The sequence below is a fragment of the Panthera tigris genome, chromosome F2 (assembly GCF_018350195.1).
Source record: "Panthera tigris isolate Pti1 chromosome F2, P.tigris_Pti1_mat1.1, whole genome shotgun sequence".
NCBI lineage: Eukaryota > Metazoa > Chordata > Mammalia > Carnivora > Felidae > Panthera > Panthera tigris.
The window spans coordinates 81794451-81809199 of NC_056676.1; the positions used below are offsets into that span (position 1 = coordinate 81794451).

Below are 14749 nucleotides of genomic sequence, written 5' to 3' on the forward strand. Positions count from 1 at the left end.
CAGGTCTCCAGCGAGGGAGGGATCGGCCGCATCTAAGGAAAGCAGCCCAGCTTGTCCCTGGATGTGGTGGGAGGCCTGGCAGGTTTCACGCAGGTCAGACCTGGGGGGCCCATGTAGTCACAGCAGCAGGGCCCGGTCAGCCACTGGGACCTTTGTTCCTGGACAGTTTCAGGCAGACACTTTAGCCCCCATGGGGACAGCTTGGCTGGGAATGGAACCCAGAGAAGGCAGAGTAGAGATGCCTCGGGGGCCTCGGAGGGCCAGCAATCCATACAAGGAAGGAGCCACGCATGCTGTTTCTGCCTCAATAGCTTGAACCGTTCGCGGCGGCACTTGTAAGCGAGGGGAGAGGGCAGGCAGGGTTCAGTCACACACCAAAATGCGGCAGAGACGGGGCACCTGGGAGACTCAGTTGGTTAAGTGTCCAACTTTTGATGTCAGCTCAGGTCATGATCTATCAGGTTCTTGGGTTTGGACTCCATGCTGACAGCACGGAACCTGATTGGGATTCTCTGCCTCCCTCTGTCCCTCCCCTACTCAGCCCCACTCACTCAAAATAAACACACTTGAAAAAAGAAAAGAGTGCCGTGGAGAAACCGAAGAGGGGGAAGACGGCACTGGCGCCGTGGGCTCCTGGGTGTAGGGGCCTGCGTGGGACACAACCGAGGTGTGGGCCACGTCTGAGGCCTGGGGTGTAGCAGTGCTGCTCCCTGAATGTGCCCACCCACCGGGCCCAGACCAGGACAGGAGCCAGAGTGGAATCTCAGTCTTTAATGGCTGAGGGCCCCACACCCCACGGCCGGATGCTGGGGCTCAGATCTTGTTGAAAGCAGCAATGTCCACACTCTGCACCTGAGGAGGAGGAGGAGGAGGAGGGAGGCCCGCGGTCACGTGGGGCCTTGGTTCCCGAAGACCCAGCCACCCACTCCAGCACCCTGCCAGGCCAGGGGTTCCCTTGGGGGCCTGCCACTCACGTGCTCCTCGAACTTGGTGATCTCCTCCTCCAGCAGGTCCGTCCCCACCTTGTCGTCCTCTACCACACACTGAATCTGCAGCTTGCGGATGCCATAGCCCACGGGCACCAGCTTGGAGCCCCCCCAGGTCAGCCCGTCTAACTGGATGGAGCGCACGCAGGCCTCCAGCTGGGCCATGTCTGTCTCGTCATCCCACTGGGAGATCAAGGGGTGGAGGGGCTGGGTCAGGAGGCTGCAGACCCCAGGGAGTGCCCCCCCCCCCCTCACCGGCCCCTGCCCTCGCCCTCGCCCCCCAGGGCACAGAGGGCAGGCAGCTCTCCTCTCGGCTGAACCCGGCCAGCTCGCTGAGCCCACCGCGAGCCCGGGGGCGGGGTCACTCACAGGCTTGACGTCCAAGAGGATGGAAGATTTGGCCACCAGCGCGGGCCGCCCCGCCTTCTTCTCCGCGTACTGCCGCAGCCTCTCCTCACGAAGCCGGGCTGCCTCCTTGTCCTCCTCGTCATCGCTGCCAAACAGGTCGATGGCATCGTCCTCGTCATCCTCTGCGGCGGTGGCCGCCTTGCCGGCAGGGGGCTCCACTTGGCGCATAGGGGACACGTGCTGCCGAGGGAGAGGGAGGCTGAGGGCCCGCCCCCGGGGCCCCAGCTCTGCACCCTGGTTAAGAGGCTGCGGCGGGGAGGGGGACAGGAACACCCCCCCCCACACCCCCTCCCCAAAGGGCCCGAGAAGGGCGCGCACCTGGGTCTGTGGGGCTGCAGCCCGGTGGGTGGGTGAGCTCTTCTCCAGTGCGCTCAGCCGGGCCTCCAGCTTGGAGACAGCCTGCTGCAGACCTTGCACCACTGCAGGAGCAAAGGGGCCGCTGGTCAGACGGCGGGGACTGGGTGCGGTGCCCCACCCGTTAGGCCCAGGGCCTCACCGCCTCGCAGGCTCTGATTCTCCGCTTCCAGGCTGGCGATCCGGGTGGCGAGCTCACTGTGATCTCCGCCCGGCCCGCTGGAGGCCCCAGGGCCTGAGCTCTGCAAGGCAGGGGGAGAGTGAGACTCTGCACCCCTGCCTGCTTCCAGGGTTCCCCCCAGTCACAGCTACTGAGAATCAGGGCCCCGAGAAAGGTGGGAAAACTGCTGGACACTAGGAAGCAGCTCCTGTCAGCCCACTGGGTCCACCTGTGACACTGCACCCGAGGGTGGGAGGAGGCCCTGTAAGCAGGAGAGCAGTGAGTGACGTCCTTGGCCAAGCGGAAGGCACAGGGCCCAGGGCAGCCCCAGCACGGAGCTACTGCGGAGCCCACAGCCACAGTCGGGTGGGAGGAAGCACCAGGGGCGGCCTGGGCCACAAAGCAGGGCCCAGCAGCGCAGCCGGGAACTGGAAGCAGGCTGGGAGAGCAGCCGAGGAGCCACTGGGAGTCCGGAGTGCTCGTTACAGGGGGCGGCCACTCCGTGCACAGTACCCTGCCTCCCCCAGGCCACGCACCTGCCATTTGGCTCACCAAGCCTGCCCTTGAAAGGCTTGAGTGACCCGGGGTCCCATCCTGCCTGCCAGCCTCCCTCTGGTCCCTCCCTGACCGGGAATCCCTATCACCCAACTCCAGCGGTGCCACCCAGGGAGCCCCTCAGCACAGCGCCGCAGCCCACGCCCGAGTTACACACCCTGATAGAATGGTCTAGGAGGACGGAGTGTACCTGGCCCTTCCCTGAGGGCCGCTGTCCCTACCCTCCCTCCCTGTGTCCAATTATGAAGACCTTGGACCCGGAGCCCACCTGCCAAGCAGCCACAGAACGAGCCCCGTGGCTTCCTCTGTTCTATGTACCCCCGGAGCCCAGACAAGCTAAAAACCCCCAGGAAGTACAGGCAGACAGGTGCCTGGCTTCCTTGCCCCAGGGATCGGAGAGCAATGCTACCCGTTGTGACCCAGCAGCTCCCTTGTCTGGCTCCTAGTAGAGCTGGCCAAAGGTGGAACGGGATGCTGCTGTGCAGCTGGGGTCAGAGCACTGGAACCAGGGGTGGCTGGCACCACTCCCCTCCTTTCAGCTCAACTTGAGTGTCCACACCCAACCAGCCCCCCCACCTCCCTGCCAAAGGAGACCCGTGCTGGACTCGCCCGACCCTTGGCTGCGGCCACATGGCCTCCTCTCCACCTATTTCCTCAGCACCCCAGCTTGCAATGCCGTTCTCACTAGGATTTTCCAAAAGTTTCCATCAGACAGGGATGAAATCCAGACCTTCTTGTTCCCTCGAGGCCCTGACCATCCTCCTCCTGTTCACCAGGGAGTCTAGGCACCCCCTCCCAACCCCAACCTCAATAAGGCAGACCTAGGCTACCCTAATCCTAGCCTGTGACGGTGGGTCACAAGGAGCCAGCCACGTAGTAGCCTCAGAGGACAGTGCCACATGCCAGGGTTTGGAATCCAGACCTTTCCAACCCCATCTCCGACCCTGTCCCTGGCAGCATGCACGGTTCCCAGGAACCCCTTGGTTCTAAAGGCCCAGTGTCTGCTGAGCCCTATCAAGCCCAAACCCAAGCGTTGGGGCTGGGTCAGCAAGGTCCCTGGGTCAGCAAGGTCCTTCCCCGGTCCATTAGCAGTTGAACGATACTCCTCTGAATTTCGTGCCGCTCTCAGAACAGGGGCTTTTGTTTGGAAACTGGGTCTTTATGGTGCTAATCCAGTTACAACAAAGTCGGGAGAGTGGCCCGAATTCTGACTGGTGTTCTTATAAAACGAAGTTTGGATACAGACAACACACAAAAAACAATGTAAAGGCAAAGGAAAACCAGGAGAGGCCTCAGAACCTACCCACACCTGACTTTGGACTTCTAGCCTGCAGACTGAGAAAGGAATCCATTTAAGCTCTTGGTCTGTGATGCTTTGGCCTCCAGTGGTGCCACCCCCAGCACACAGGGGCTCCCCCAAGTCCTCCCAGCGGGCCTACATGGTTTCCCCAAGACCCGGAGCCAGAGGTCGACCCCAACACATCCAGGGCCCCCTGAGGGCCAGAGGGGGGGCTCCTGTGGCCCAGAAACCTCAGTGCCACTGGGCACCCTGGCCTTCTGGGGGTTGGCACCCCACGCACCTGGCGCCAGCTCCTCCCCACGGCTGCCTGGCCCAAGCAGGGACCCTCCCCCCCACAGCTGTCCAGCCTATGGCCCAAGAGCCAGTATAGCCAAAGTAGCTGGGCAGGCAGGGGTGCCCACGTAGTCGTCCCCAAGCCCGTAAAAAGGTGACCTAAATGGCAAAAAGGACTTTGCACGTGATGAAGCGGAGGCTCTGGAGGTGGGGAAATCCTCCTGGATTATGTGGGTGGGCTCAGCGTCGTCACCAGGCTCCGTGTACCCAAGAGAGAGAGGAGAAGGAAACCTAACAGAAACAGCCATCAATCAGGACTCTCTGATGGCTAGAAACCACAGGCCAAGGAATGTGGGCGGCTTCTCAAAATTGGAAAAGCCAAGGAAAGGATTCTCTCCTGAAGTCTCTAGGAGCAGAACTCTGCTTGATCCTCGACCCTCAAGGACAGGACACCATGTGTCCTAGAGAGAAGACAAGGTCTCGACTTCGCTAAGAAGGCAGAGCAGCGGTTCTGTCTCCTCCTGGGGACATCTGCCCACCCAGGCTGGGGACAAAGCTAAACATGGACCTGCTTTCCTCTCTTGTGACCCAATCTGGGACCTGGGGGCCAAACGCAGCTGGACGGCCCCTCTCTGGGCCTCAAATTTTATCATTTGGACTCCCATCCTGTGAACCCATCCCTCCAGGGAGGCAAGGCCTAGGAAGCAAGAGAAAAAGGCCTCTCCCACTCCTCCCCACACAGAGTGCAGAGCAGGGGAGGAGGCCTCCAGGCCCAGCCTGGGGATGGCGCCACAGCAACAGGCAGAGTGAGGGCAGGTGGGAGTCCTGGGTGACCACCGGGCAGCAGCACGGATGCCATCAGCTCCTGTGGCAGTCTGAGTCACCGAAGCCCGCTGGGGCGGGAACACCGTGCTGGACGACCCGCCCCAACCGTGCTCCTAAGGCCCAAATGAGCGCAGCGGTACCGGGATACTGGGGCGGCTGGGAGGCATGCAGCCAGGCCGGAGGGCAGCAGTGCCGATGCGGGCCTGCAGGTACTCACCCCAGCCAGGGATTTCTGGATGTTCTCTCTGGCTCTGGCAATGTCACGGAGGATCACACTGGCACCGTTCTCCTATAGACAGTGCAGAAAGAACCGCTTTTTTCTTTTCGTTAGAACAATTTTAGCGGAAAAAAAGGAACGAACCCTCACAGACAGCAAGAGCTGCACAGAACCGAAGGCTCAGTGGGATGGCAAGGAGCTATGACAACGGCCCCGAGGCCCACACCCCATCCTGATGGGCACCGGTGTGCCTGCTGGTCTGACACGGCGGAGGTGCCCCGTCCCATCTCGAGCAGATCCAGGGACGCGCCCGCAAAGACCCCACCACCGGCGCCTGGAGCAGAGCCGCTGGGGCCGAACGTGCCTCTGCCCGCCCCCACCCCGTGCTGGCACAGTCCCCCGGTGCCCCGAGGGCAGCCCCCACCTGGCGCGAGGAGCCAGCCACGGGCCCGTTCATCCGCTCATAGAACTGCCTCTCTGCATCATCGTATTTGAACTTGTCGAACCAGATCTTCTCGTGCGCTAGGAAGTTTGTAGCCATTTTCCTGTTGGGAAGGGAAGGCGAGACTGAGACAGCCTGGCTGGGAGGAGAGGGTACGTGCCCTAAGGCCCCAGGCCTGGCCTGCGTGAGTGCCCCACAACGGCCCAGACACCAAGGGTGCAAGGTGACGAGGGGTCCAGGTCGGAGCACAGGTGCCTTGGCACTGCCCGAACCAAATCTGTAATCCGCACCCCCCCAACTCCCGGCTCCCGCCCCTTTGGTTCTCAAAGTGTGGTGAGGAGCCCCTTAGGGTCCCTGGGGTCCTCCCTGTCCAACCACACGTTTGTGCCAGGCACAATTATGTCCATCGGACAATACACACCAACAGACTGAGTGCAGAAGAAAGTGTGACAAACCGGGTGCCTCCTGGTTAAACAAGCCACTAAGATTTGCAAAAATGTCGAATAAGGCCGCTCTGCTCACTGCATTTTTTTGTCTTGGGAACACTGCTGCTCATAGGAACAAGTCGTTATGTTAACGCGTGATCGACTTCTTATTCAACGACTGAAGAACTACCGCGTTTCTATTTTAATTGCTAACGTGACAAAAATCAACAGCACAAAAACCGTGTGAGGTCCAGAGACCTGAAGTTTGAGACCTGCTGCTCTAGAGCGGGAGCCGCATGGCTGTGCCCACCGCCCTCCACCTGGCATGGCCCCTCCCGTTCCTGAGCAACGGTGACAGAAACGGACCCGATCTTACCAATCCTCTGTGCCAAGGGCCCCAGGCTATCACTGGACCACACCGAGTGCGCCCCTGGTGTCAGGAAAGGAGCCGGGCCCCGTGACTCTCCTCCACCCACCCCCACACAGCCATCAGGTGCAGCCAGGCCACCGTGAACAGTTTTGGCTCCACACTCACCCTAGGCTGCTGACGGGGACGCTCCTGCACACGGGTTCCCACACCCCGCCGCTCACACCGAGCTAACAGGCTGCTGATGGGCATGTGGGGCCCAGGGTGGCACCGCTCCCTCGGGCCCGGCCTTCCGCACGGCCACCCACGCCCTGGACCCTCCCGCTGCCACGCTTGCAGCTTGCCCGGCCGCCTGCCTCTCCCCCTGCCCTTCTCCAGATCCTGGCGTCCAGACACCGGTGTTGCATGGAAGCATCCTGGGGCCGGAGGCAAGTGAGCCTCATGCAGTAGGTGTCCCTCAGACATAGGCCACTCGACTGACAACACGCTGGTGTGCCTGAGACACTCACCGCTCCCTGGAGGTGACTGTGGAACGGGAGGTAGGGGAGGACGGACAGAAGGGGCAGGAGGGACGGGCCAGCTCCCGCGTCTTCCCCAGCAGGGCTCGGGCCAGAAGCCTCTAACACTGGCCCTGCCCTGCCCTGCGACAGCCAGGGGCACCGGGAGTTGCCCGGCAGAAAGGGAAACCCTACCCAAGCACAGTCTGCTCTGTGCTAACCCCTTTCCTCCCTCGACAGCCCCAAACCTTGTGATCCCCAAGGGGTGGCCCTGGAGGCTGCACTGCCCCAGGAACAGAAAGCTACCTCTGCCCAACCCACTCCTGCATCCAACTTAGCCGGGTCCAGGAGTGCTGGGGAGAGAGCCGTGCCAGGGCGAGGGGGGGTGGGGAGAAGAGCAGCCAGGGCCCCAGCCCAGGGAAGCCCGGGCCGGGAACCCACGCGGCAGGTTTCTCCTACTTGGGTCTCAGGCTGGACACGGTCGGGCCAGACCGGGCACCAGGTCGGTGAGCCAGGGATGCAGCTTCGAGGCGCCAGGCCACTCGCAGGGCCTCTGCGGCATGATGGCGGCACTCTGCGCTGTCATAGGTGGGCTTGCTGAGCCAGGGGGCCTCAGCATCTTTGTGCAGGAGATACCAGTAGGGCAGGGCAGAGGAGGCCTCCCCGTCAACCCGCCGAGGCCCGACCCGTTTGCTTCCCACGGCGTTTCGGCCTCGCCGGTCTCTGCGGCCCCGCCTGGCCCCCTCAGCCTGGCCGGCTCGCTCCTGCAGGCGCACCTTCCCGGGAGGGTGGCCGTCGAACATGGCCTCGTAGAAGCCCCTCTCTGCCGCGTCGTACTGGGGCTTCTCCAGCCACACCTCCTGCACCAGCGCCTGCAGACTGCCCAGCGGGGGTTGGCCGTTGGTCAGCGGGCCAGGCTGGCGGGCGAGAGCCAGATCGGGGGCAGCTGCCTGCTGGCCCGTGTCAGAAGCCCCCCGCCTGCCACTCCCCTCCGCGGCCAACAGCGAGGCCTGCGACCGCTCCACGAACGCCCGCTCGGCCTGGTCAAAGGACGACTTATTGACCCAGATGCCCCAGGTCACATGGTGGCAGGCCACCTGGCTTCCGTGGGTGCAGGGGCCTCGGGGGACCAGGGCAACCCGCTGGGCCGCCTGGGCAGCCGCATCCGCCAGCCTCTGGCGATAGGAGCTCTCTGCCTGGTCGAACATTGGCTTGTCCAGCCACACGTGGTCGGCCGAGAGGCCCACGAGGGCCAGGTCCGCCTGGCCGAACCAGCTCTTTGGTGAGCGCTTCCTTTTCTTCTGCAGAGGCTTCTTTCCGTCGTGGCTCCTCCTGGGGTCGCTCCTGCTGCCGCTGTCAGGGGCGTCTGCCTCCTCGGCGTCCTCCCGCCCAGGCCCGTTCACGGCTGGCGCTTCAGCCAGGAGCTGCTGGGTGGCGGCGGCTCGTGTGGCCTCGTGCTCGTAGAAACGCCGCTCGGCTTCCCCATACTTCTGCTTGTCCTCCCAGACGGTCTCCAGGGCACAGGCGGCTCTCCCGCTCCTCATCTTCCGCACAGCGTTAAAAAGCAAGCACAAGAAGGCAGTTGCAACACCGCGGGCCATGGGGATGGCGCCCCGCCCCCCTCCTCAGCCTGACTTTCAGGGCTGGCCGGGCCTGGGAGTGCTCCCCGATGGGGGTGCCAGGAAGACACAAGCAAGGACCCGAAGTCAAGTCCACGGGAAGCTCAGTAAAGCAATAAGCAATTACGTGCATGCATGTGCGTACGTATGCGTTCTTTTAGCTGTAAAGCTAATCTTTCCTAATGCGCCCGGGCTCTCCAGAGGGGTCTAGAGAACGGTTTCCAAACTTCTTCAACCACAGAAGCCTTCTCCCATAGAGCCTCCACAGGGGGTTGCCAAATGAAATACACACCACACCCAGGTAACTTGACTGATACATAAACAACAAATAACTCTTAGAATAAACACGTCCCACGAAATATTTAAGACGTTTACACTGAAGGGTTATTCGTCGTTCATCTAGGATTTTAAGAGGACGTCCTTTGACTTTGCTGAATCTGGCCACCTTGCCTGAGGCACTGGTGCTTCCGCTCTCTAGAAGTATACGCGGCAGTCTCCCAGGCCAGCCCCATCACGGCCAGGCCACCCCGGGGACCTTGCCCCGTGGCGGCATACCCCTGCCGCAGCCACACCACCGCCTGCAGCGGCGCATGCTCCGAGGGGAGCTGGCAAGGGTCTCAGACAAGGGTTAGTGTCTCGGGGAGCAGCTGGGAGCACAGGGTGGAGGGCCCGGCCCTGCAGGGGCCACGCTGGGGGAGACACAGGGAGGATGCTAGTGACCATCCGGAAGAGAAGGAGCCTGGCGGCTCAGGCAGCAAGTGAGAAGCAGGCTCCGGGTCAGCCACAGCCACCTCTGGGCGCACCCGCAATACAGGAGGGACCACGTGGGAAACTCTGGGCCCCGGGGTCATTAGGGCACCCGCCTCTAGTCACAGAACCATTTGATGTGAGGGGCCCCATCCCTAGAACAGAGGGAGGCAGGTGGGGAACTGTGTGTCCCATCTGCCACTGTGGACAAACCCTTGCCGAGAACCTCAGCCTCTTCAATAGAGGTGGTGTCCCCTCCAGTCTGGAGACCACGGTCATCTGAATAGAGGAGTCTGGGCCACCACTGCCACCGCCTCTGCAGCCTCTGGCCAGAAATGGCTCAAGCCCAGAAAGCCCCAGTAGCCAGTCTGCTCTTAAGACGTGCCCAGTGGTCTGAGCTCACACTCCACAGGCCTGTTCTAGAGGAATGGCTGTAGCTGGCAGAGATCCTGTCCGGACACAGGCTGGACTCTGGCCCCTGCTCCCCAAAGCAGAAGCGCACACGCCAGATGACCAACACCCAGGACCATCCCAGCTTCTGCGGGGTCAGTCAGTAGCCTACGTGGGGGGACGCACCTGCTGGGCCCTGTCTCCAGGAGACCAGGTCTCCAGAGGGAAGGCGGCAAACCTTTCCCGTCACCTGCAGCAGCATCGACATCCCTTTCCTGACACCCCGAAACAAAACTGAAACCTGATTCTAATGACCCCGTGGGACATGCCGGCTGTGTAAGCGCCGCGTCCACTCAAGACGTGGGGGAAGATTCTCCCTTGAACTGTGAAGGGACGTGTTGGGGGCCTCTAATGGCACAAGCCACAGGACGGAAGCCCCAGGCCTGGAGAGACCCCTGGGACGCCCCCTTGTGCCTTCCTCCCCAGGCCGGCAGCAGTCCTTACCAAGGCCAGGCTGACAACAGAGGCAGTGGTGAGAGGCGGGGAGCGTGTGCTCAAGAGGCAAGGCATTGTGACATCACCCACTGTCCCCGAGGGGACTGCAGGCCAATCAGGCAGGGCTTGTCCGCCCTTCAAACTTTCTGGCAACGAGCCCCCAGCAGACCCTCAGCAGAGGAGCCCAGGGCTCGCTTGGTTCAGCCCCTTGAGCTCCACTAGGCTGACGCCCCACTGGTGAAGTCCTGTTGGAACCTACTGGCCTAAAGGCTGTCCTTGTCTCCTGACATCAGATCAGGCCCTGCTCAGAGCTCTGGGGGCCACACCTGGGGGGAGGCGGGGAGAGACTGCTTCTGAAGATTTCTCAAGAACAGGGGCGTGGCCTGTGGCAGGGGGTGTCCCCGGTGTCCTCTGCCCAGAGGGGAGGGCCAGCACGCCAGCCCCGGCCTGCTCGGGGAGTGCCCCCCACCACAGGCACAACCTGGCTCAACCCAGGGATGCACTGAGACACCCACGCGCTGCCCTGCCTGGCAGGATCAAAGCCCAACGACAGCAAAGCCAACTCCTTTGTGTTGCAGACAAGGAAAGTAAGGCCTGGCGGCCTGGCCAAGCCGGGCCCCGCACAGGCGCCGGGATGCCTCGTACGCTGTGGGCCAGGGGCTCCCTGGCTGAGGTGAAGGGAACACCGGGCACGGGACAGGTGGGTACTTACTTTCCCTCTGGTCTCCTAGGATGGCATGAAGAGAAAGCAGCAAGGTTAGAGGCAGTCAGGGCAGCACAGCGGCTGGAAGGTCTTTGCAGAAGGTGCTTGGAAAGGTGGCACGAGGTTTGGCCGAGCAAACTGAAGATGAGCACCAAAGACCCACCACCCAAATCCCCTAAGGCGACCAAGTCCACCCACTCGGGACAGCACCCCCCCCACCCCCCCCGCCCCACAAAATGAGCAGTTCCTACGGTTCGCACTAGCTGGACTGGGCAAGCCCATCTGAGCACCGCTCCCACCCGCTCCACACTCCAGCACGAGCCCTCTGGGGGGAGAGGAGCCAGCACTCAGTGCCCCCACCGCCACGTGCAGCTGTCGACGGGATCCCTACCTGGCCCCGCTGTCGTGCTGCCCTAAGTCCAGGGCTGCCGGACAAGGCACGAGACAACCAGGACCATCCATGGGGCCCAGCAGCCCTGGAGCCCACGCTGGGGCAGGGAGCCGCCACCGCTCCACACGTGAACAAAGACACAAAGCCCCCACGGTGTTCACAAAAGGACAGGGCTTTCAGTCCCTTCACAGATGGGAAAATGGGCCAGAAACACTAAGTGCCCCGCCCCAACTCCGACAGAGGTAGCAGTCCAGGAGCCATCTCTGAGAAAGCCTGCAGGGCACGGCGGACAGCCCTGCCCGCCCTGCACCGGGAGCCCCCCCAGCTGCTCACTCACCGGAACCCAGAGATCTGCCAGCCAGGCCCCTTGGCCCCCGCGTCTGCCCCAGGTCACTGACAGGGACGTCCAAGGTGCCCGCGGGTGCGGCAGACACAAGGACACTGGCGCGAGGACAGGGAGCTGCCCCCCAGGAGCACACAGCAGGCCCCGGGCAGCCGCCCTGCACACATGGCGGTGAGCCGCCCTACTGGCAGTGAAGCCGGTGTGGTGACAGGCCAACAGCACTCCGGGGACACTTGCCACAGGACCAGGCAGCCGGGTTCTCCTGCCCCCGGCCTCTCCATCTCCCAGGACAGGCGGCAGAGTGCCCCCCACCTTTACTGCCTCAATCTCCCCGCTCTCCGAGCGCTCCACGTCCCACGAGGACCTGCTGAACTGAAAACCCCTCTCTCTGGTAGAAAAGCAAATCTGAGTTTAAATGATCCCCGTTGAGAACACGAACATCCGAGCCTCCAGCCAGAGTGGGGACCCTCCTCTCTCTCCCGTGCTCTCTCCACACACACAGCATTGGCTCCATAACAGGGATGCATGAGGAACAAGGCCCCAGAACAGCAGAGCGAAGACCCGGGAGGAGGGGGCCCCAGGTGTCCCTGCCTGCTGCCATCATCTACTTGCTTGCTCACTGCAGGGCCCAGCTGGGCTGCCCGTGACCAAGACGTAGCCCCCGCGCCTCAGGCAGGCTGAGACCTCGCCCACGGGAGGGGGTACTCAGGGGCCATGCCCCACCTAGCCACCAGGGACGGTGGTGAGGTGAGCCATGTAGGAGAGCTGGTCCTGGCCACAGACGACCCCTCCCCTGCAACCGGTCCCAGCACCCCCGTGGAGACGTGCTCCAAAGCACGTGAGCTGGGAGGGCAGGTCTTACAGCGGCCCTGGCAGCGGCCCCCACAGCACACCCCTGGCTGGACGGAAGGCGAGGATGTGGCCCCCGGCACTGTGCCCACAAGGTGCCAGGGCCTGTAAGTCTCTTGGGGCCTAGCGGAATGGGGTAGGTTTCTGGGAGGAACTGGCCCCTCGCCAGACTCTGCCCTCCAACAATACCTTCCCCTGGACACCACCCCATCACAGCCACACCCCCGGACCAGCCCCCCAGTTGTCCACCCAGAGGGCAAAGGTCTGCGCCCCTTCCAGGGGAAGGGGGAACCCACAGAGCTGAATGGGGGGCAGGGTCTGCAGGCCAGCTCCGTCTTCCTCGCGACAAAGCCTGCCGTACCTGCGATGTCTGAGAGCGCTGTGACACCTGGAACCGTGAGTCACGGGGAGAAGGCACACGGAGGGGTAAATTTACCCAACGGCGCGTCTCCACGTGCACGGGGGTGATGCCACCTGACTCTTGCAGGGGGCACTCCACAGCCCCACATGCTTCCCAACCTGACTCCTGATGTCAGCCCCGCTTAGAAGTACCGGCTTGTCCTGGCAGCAGAAAGGGGGCCCCAAGCCCTCAGATTCCAGGCTCACACCACAGCTACCTAGGTCACCCCGGGGCAGGCTCAACGATGTCCGCGCCTCAGATGCCACAGCCTACCAGATCCGTCTAACCTAACCAGCCGGGCCTATGCCCCCTTCCCTCGGGGTGACCCCAAGGACTGCACGTGCTTCCTCAACCCTTCTGTGCACACGGGCCTCACACAGCTGGAGGACTGAGCGGAGAAGGGAGGCCCCCGAGTCAGGGAGGCGAAGAGCCCGGGATCCGTGTCTCCCTCCATCGCCTGCACGGAGCTTCAATGCCATGCTGCCACCTGCTTTGACCACACACCTGTCACCTTAAAATACTGGTGCGGGGCGGAGGCTCAACAAATACGCTCGCCAGCATTTCCTGCCTGCGGAACCCCAAAATACGACACCAACGCACAACCTGCTGGAGGTATTTTTCTGGTCACTCTTCAAACGCGCGCACACACGTCCCTGCAAGGACACTTCTTTCACAGAAACGCTGCTCAAGCACATTTGCCCACTTGTGCCGAACCCTGGCAGCCTCACCCTGCTCCGCAGGGGCAAAGCTGAGGGGGAGGGGGTGGCCCTGCACCAGGATCCTCCAGAGGGCAGTTGTCTCTGGCCGGTAAAAGGCTCTTCCCAGGACTGGCATGAGGCCCAGAACACTGACTGCCCCCATAGAGGTGACGGAAAAAGCCTGCTCCTCAGCTCGGGTGCCAGTCACTCTGCAAGATGACACTTTCTTGGGACTCCCTGTTCACAGGGCAGGGCACAGGAACGCTCGAATCCCATGTGAGCCAGCTCACTGGCGGCTCAGCCAGGCTCAGGGTACCCAGAGAAGGCTGGGGTGTCAGAGCTGCCCATGCAGAAGCGTCCTGAGAGTGTCCCTCCCCGCCCCCGGGCCAAGCCTGAGCCCTCAGAGAAGATACACGCCAGAGTCAATTTGAAGAGGTGTTCCCCTTCTGGCAGGGATCACCCCAAAGCTTAGCCGGACAAATATTTGTCTTGTTGAAGGGTGGCCCTTCATTCACGCAAGCCTCCACCCCACTCCACTCCTTTGGCCCCCTTCTTCCTTCCAATCACGGTGCCCATTTCTCGGGAAGACGTCACCCACCCCTACAGAGACCGGCTTCAACGTCGCCTCCTGCCGGGACCCTTATCCAAGTCAGGACTCCCGAGCACTCCGAGAACCCTAAGGATTTCTTCTGAGTCACTCAACAGTCACTCAGCAGTCACTCCCTTATTCTTTCCCGCGCTCACGAACCCTCAAGGCTCCGCGAGGGCTGGGCCCGAGCCTGTCCCGCTGGCCCAGAACCGGCGTGCAGCAGGTGCTTAACAGACGCGTGCCCGACAAAAGAAGGGCTACAGGACCGGGACCAACCGAGACCGAGGGGCCCACGCGGTCCCCGGCCTCCCGGCCGCCACCTTCCCGCCGGGACCGCAGTCGGGGTCCCGCCGGCCACGTGGCCCGCGCGCCCCGCCCCCCTGCGCCCGCCCCTAGCGCCGCGCTCGTCCCACCGTCCCTACGCCGGCACCCCGGCCGCACTAACGCCCCGGCTCGGGCGCCCGCCCCGCCCCCGCCCCGGCCCCTCCGCGGCGCGTGCCGCTCCTGCGGGCGCGGGCTGCGGTACTCACGCCAGCCAAGGACGCGGCGACCAAGAAGGAGGGCTCGTGGCGTGCGACGGTGGAGGAAAGGGAGAGTCGCCCCGGCCGCGCACGGGAAATGAAGCAGAGGGATGCACCACGCGCCGCGGCAGGGGAAGCGGCTCCCGCGCACGTCCCGCCTGGCCGTCACAGCCCTCCGCGCGACGCGACGCTCCC

At 63.0% G+C, this 14749-nt stretch overlaps 1 protein-coding gene across 4 annotated transcripts; it reads right to left on the reverse strand.

The window, feature by feature from the left end:
• Positions 1-756: 756 nt before the first annotated feature.
• On the reverse strand, positions 757-14662 carry EEF1D (eukaryotic translation elongation factor 1 delta). 4 transcript variants are annotated; one of them, XM_042973006.1, is made up of 10 exons: positions 14043-14130; positions 10773-10787; positions 7269-8353; positions 5503-5623; positions 5079-5150; positions 1891-1990; positions 1713-1813; positions 1356-1574; positions 975-1169; positions 757-852 (listed from the first exon to the last, which is right to left on the reverse strand). In XM_042973006.1, exons 3-10 carry the CDS (start codon positions 8351-8353, stop codon positions 814-816), a joined length of 1932 nt encoding a protein of 643 aa, XP_042828940.1. In that variant the 5' UTR covers positions 10773-10787; positions 14043-14130; the 3' UTR covers positions 757-813. The 4 variants fall into 4 exon arrangements, with proteins under 4 accessions (XP_042828940.1, XP_042828939.1, XP_042828941.1 ...); XM_042973005.1 differs by lacking the exons at positions 10773-10787; positions 14043-14130 and adding an exon at positions 10070-10148; XM_042973007.1 differs by lacking the exons at positions 10773-10787; positions 14043-14130 and adding an exon at positions 9752-10034.
• Between the last annotated feature and the right edge of the window lie 87 nt (positions 14663-14749).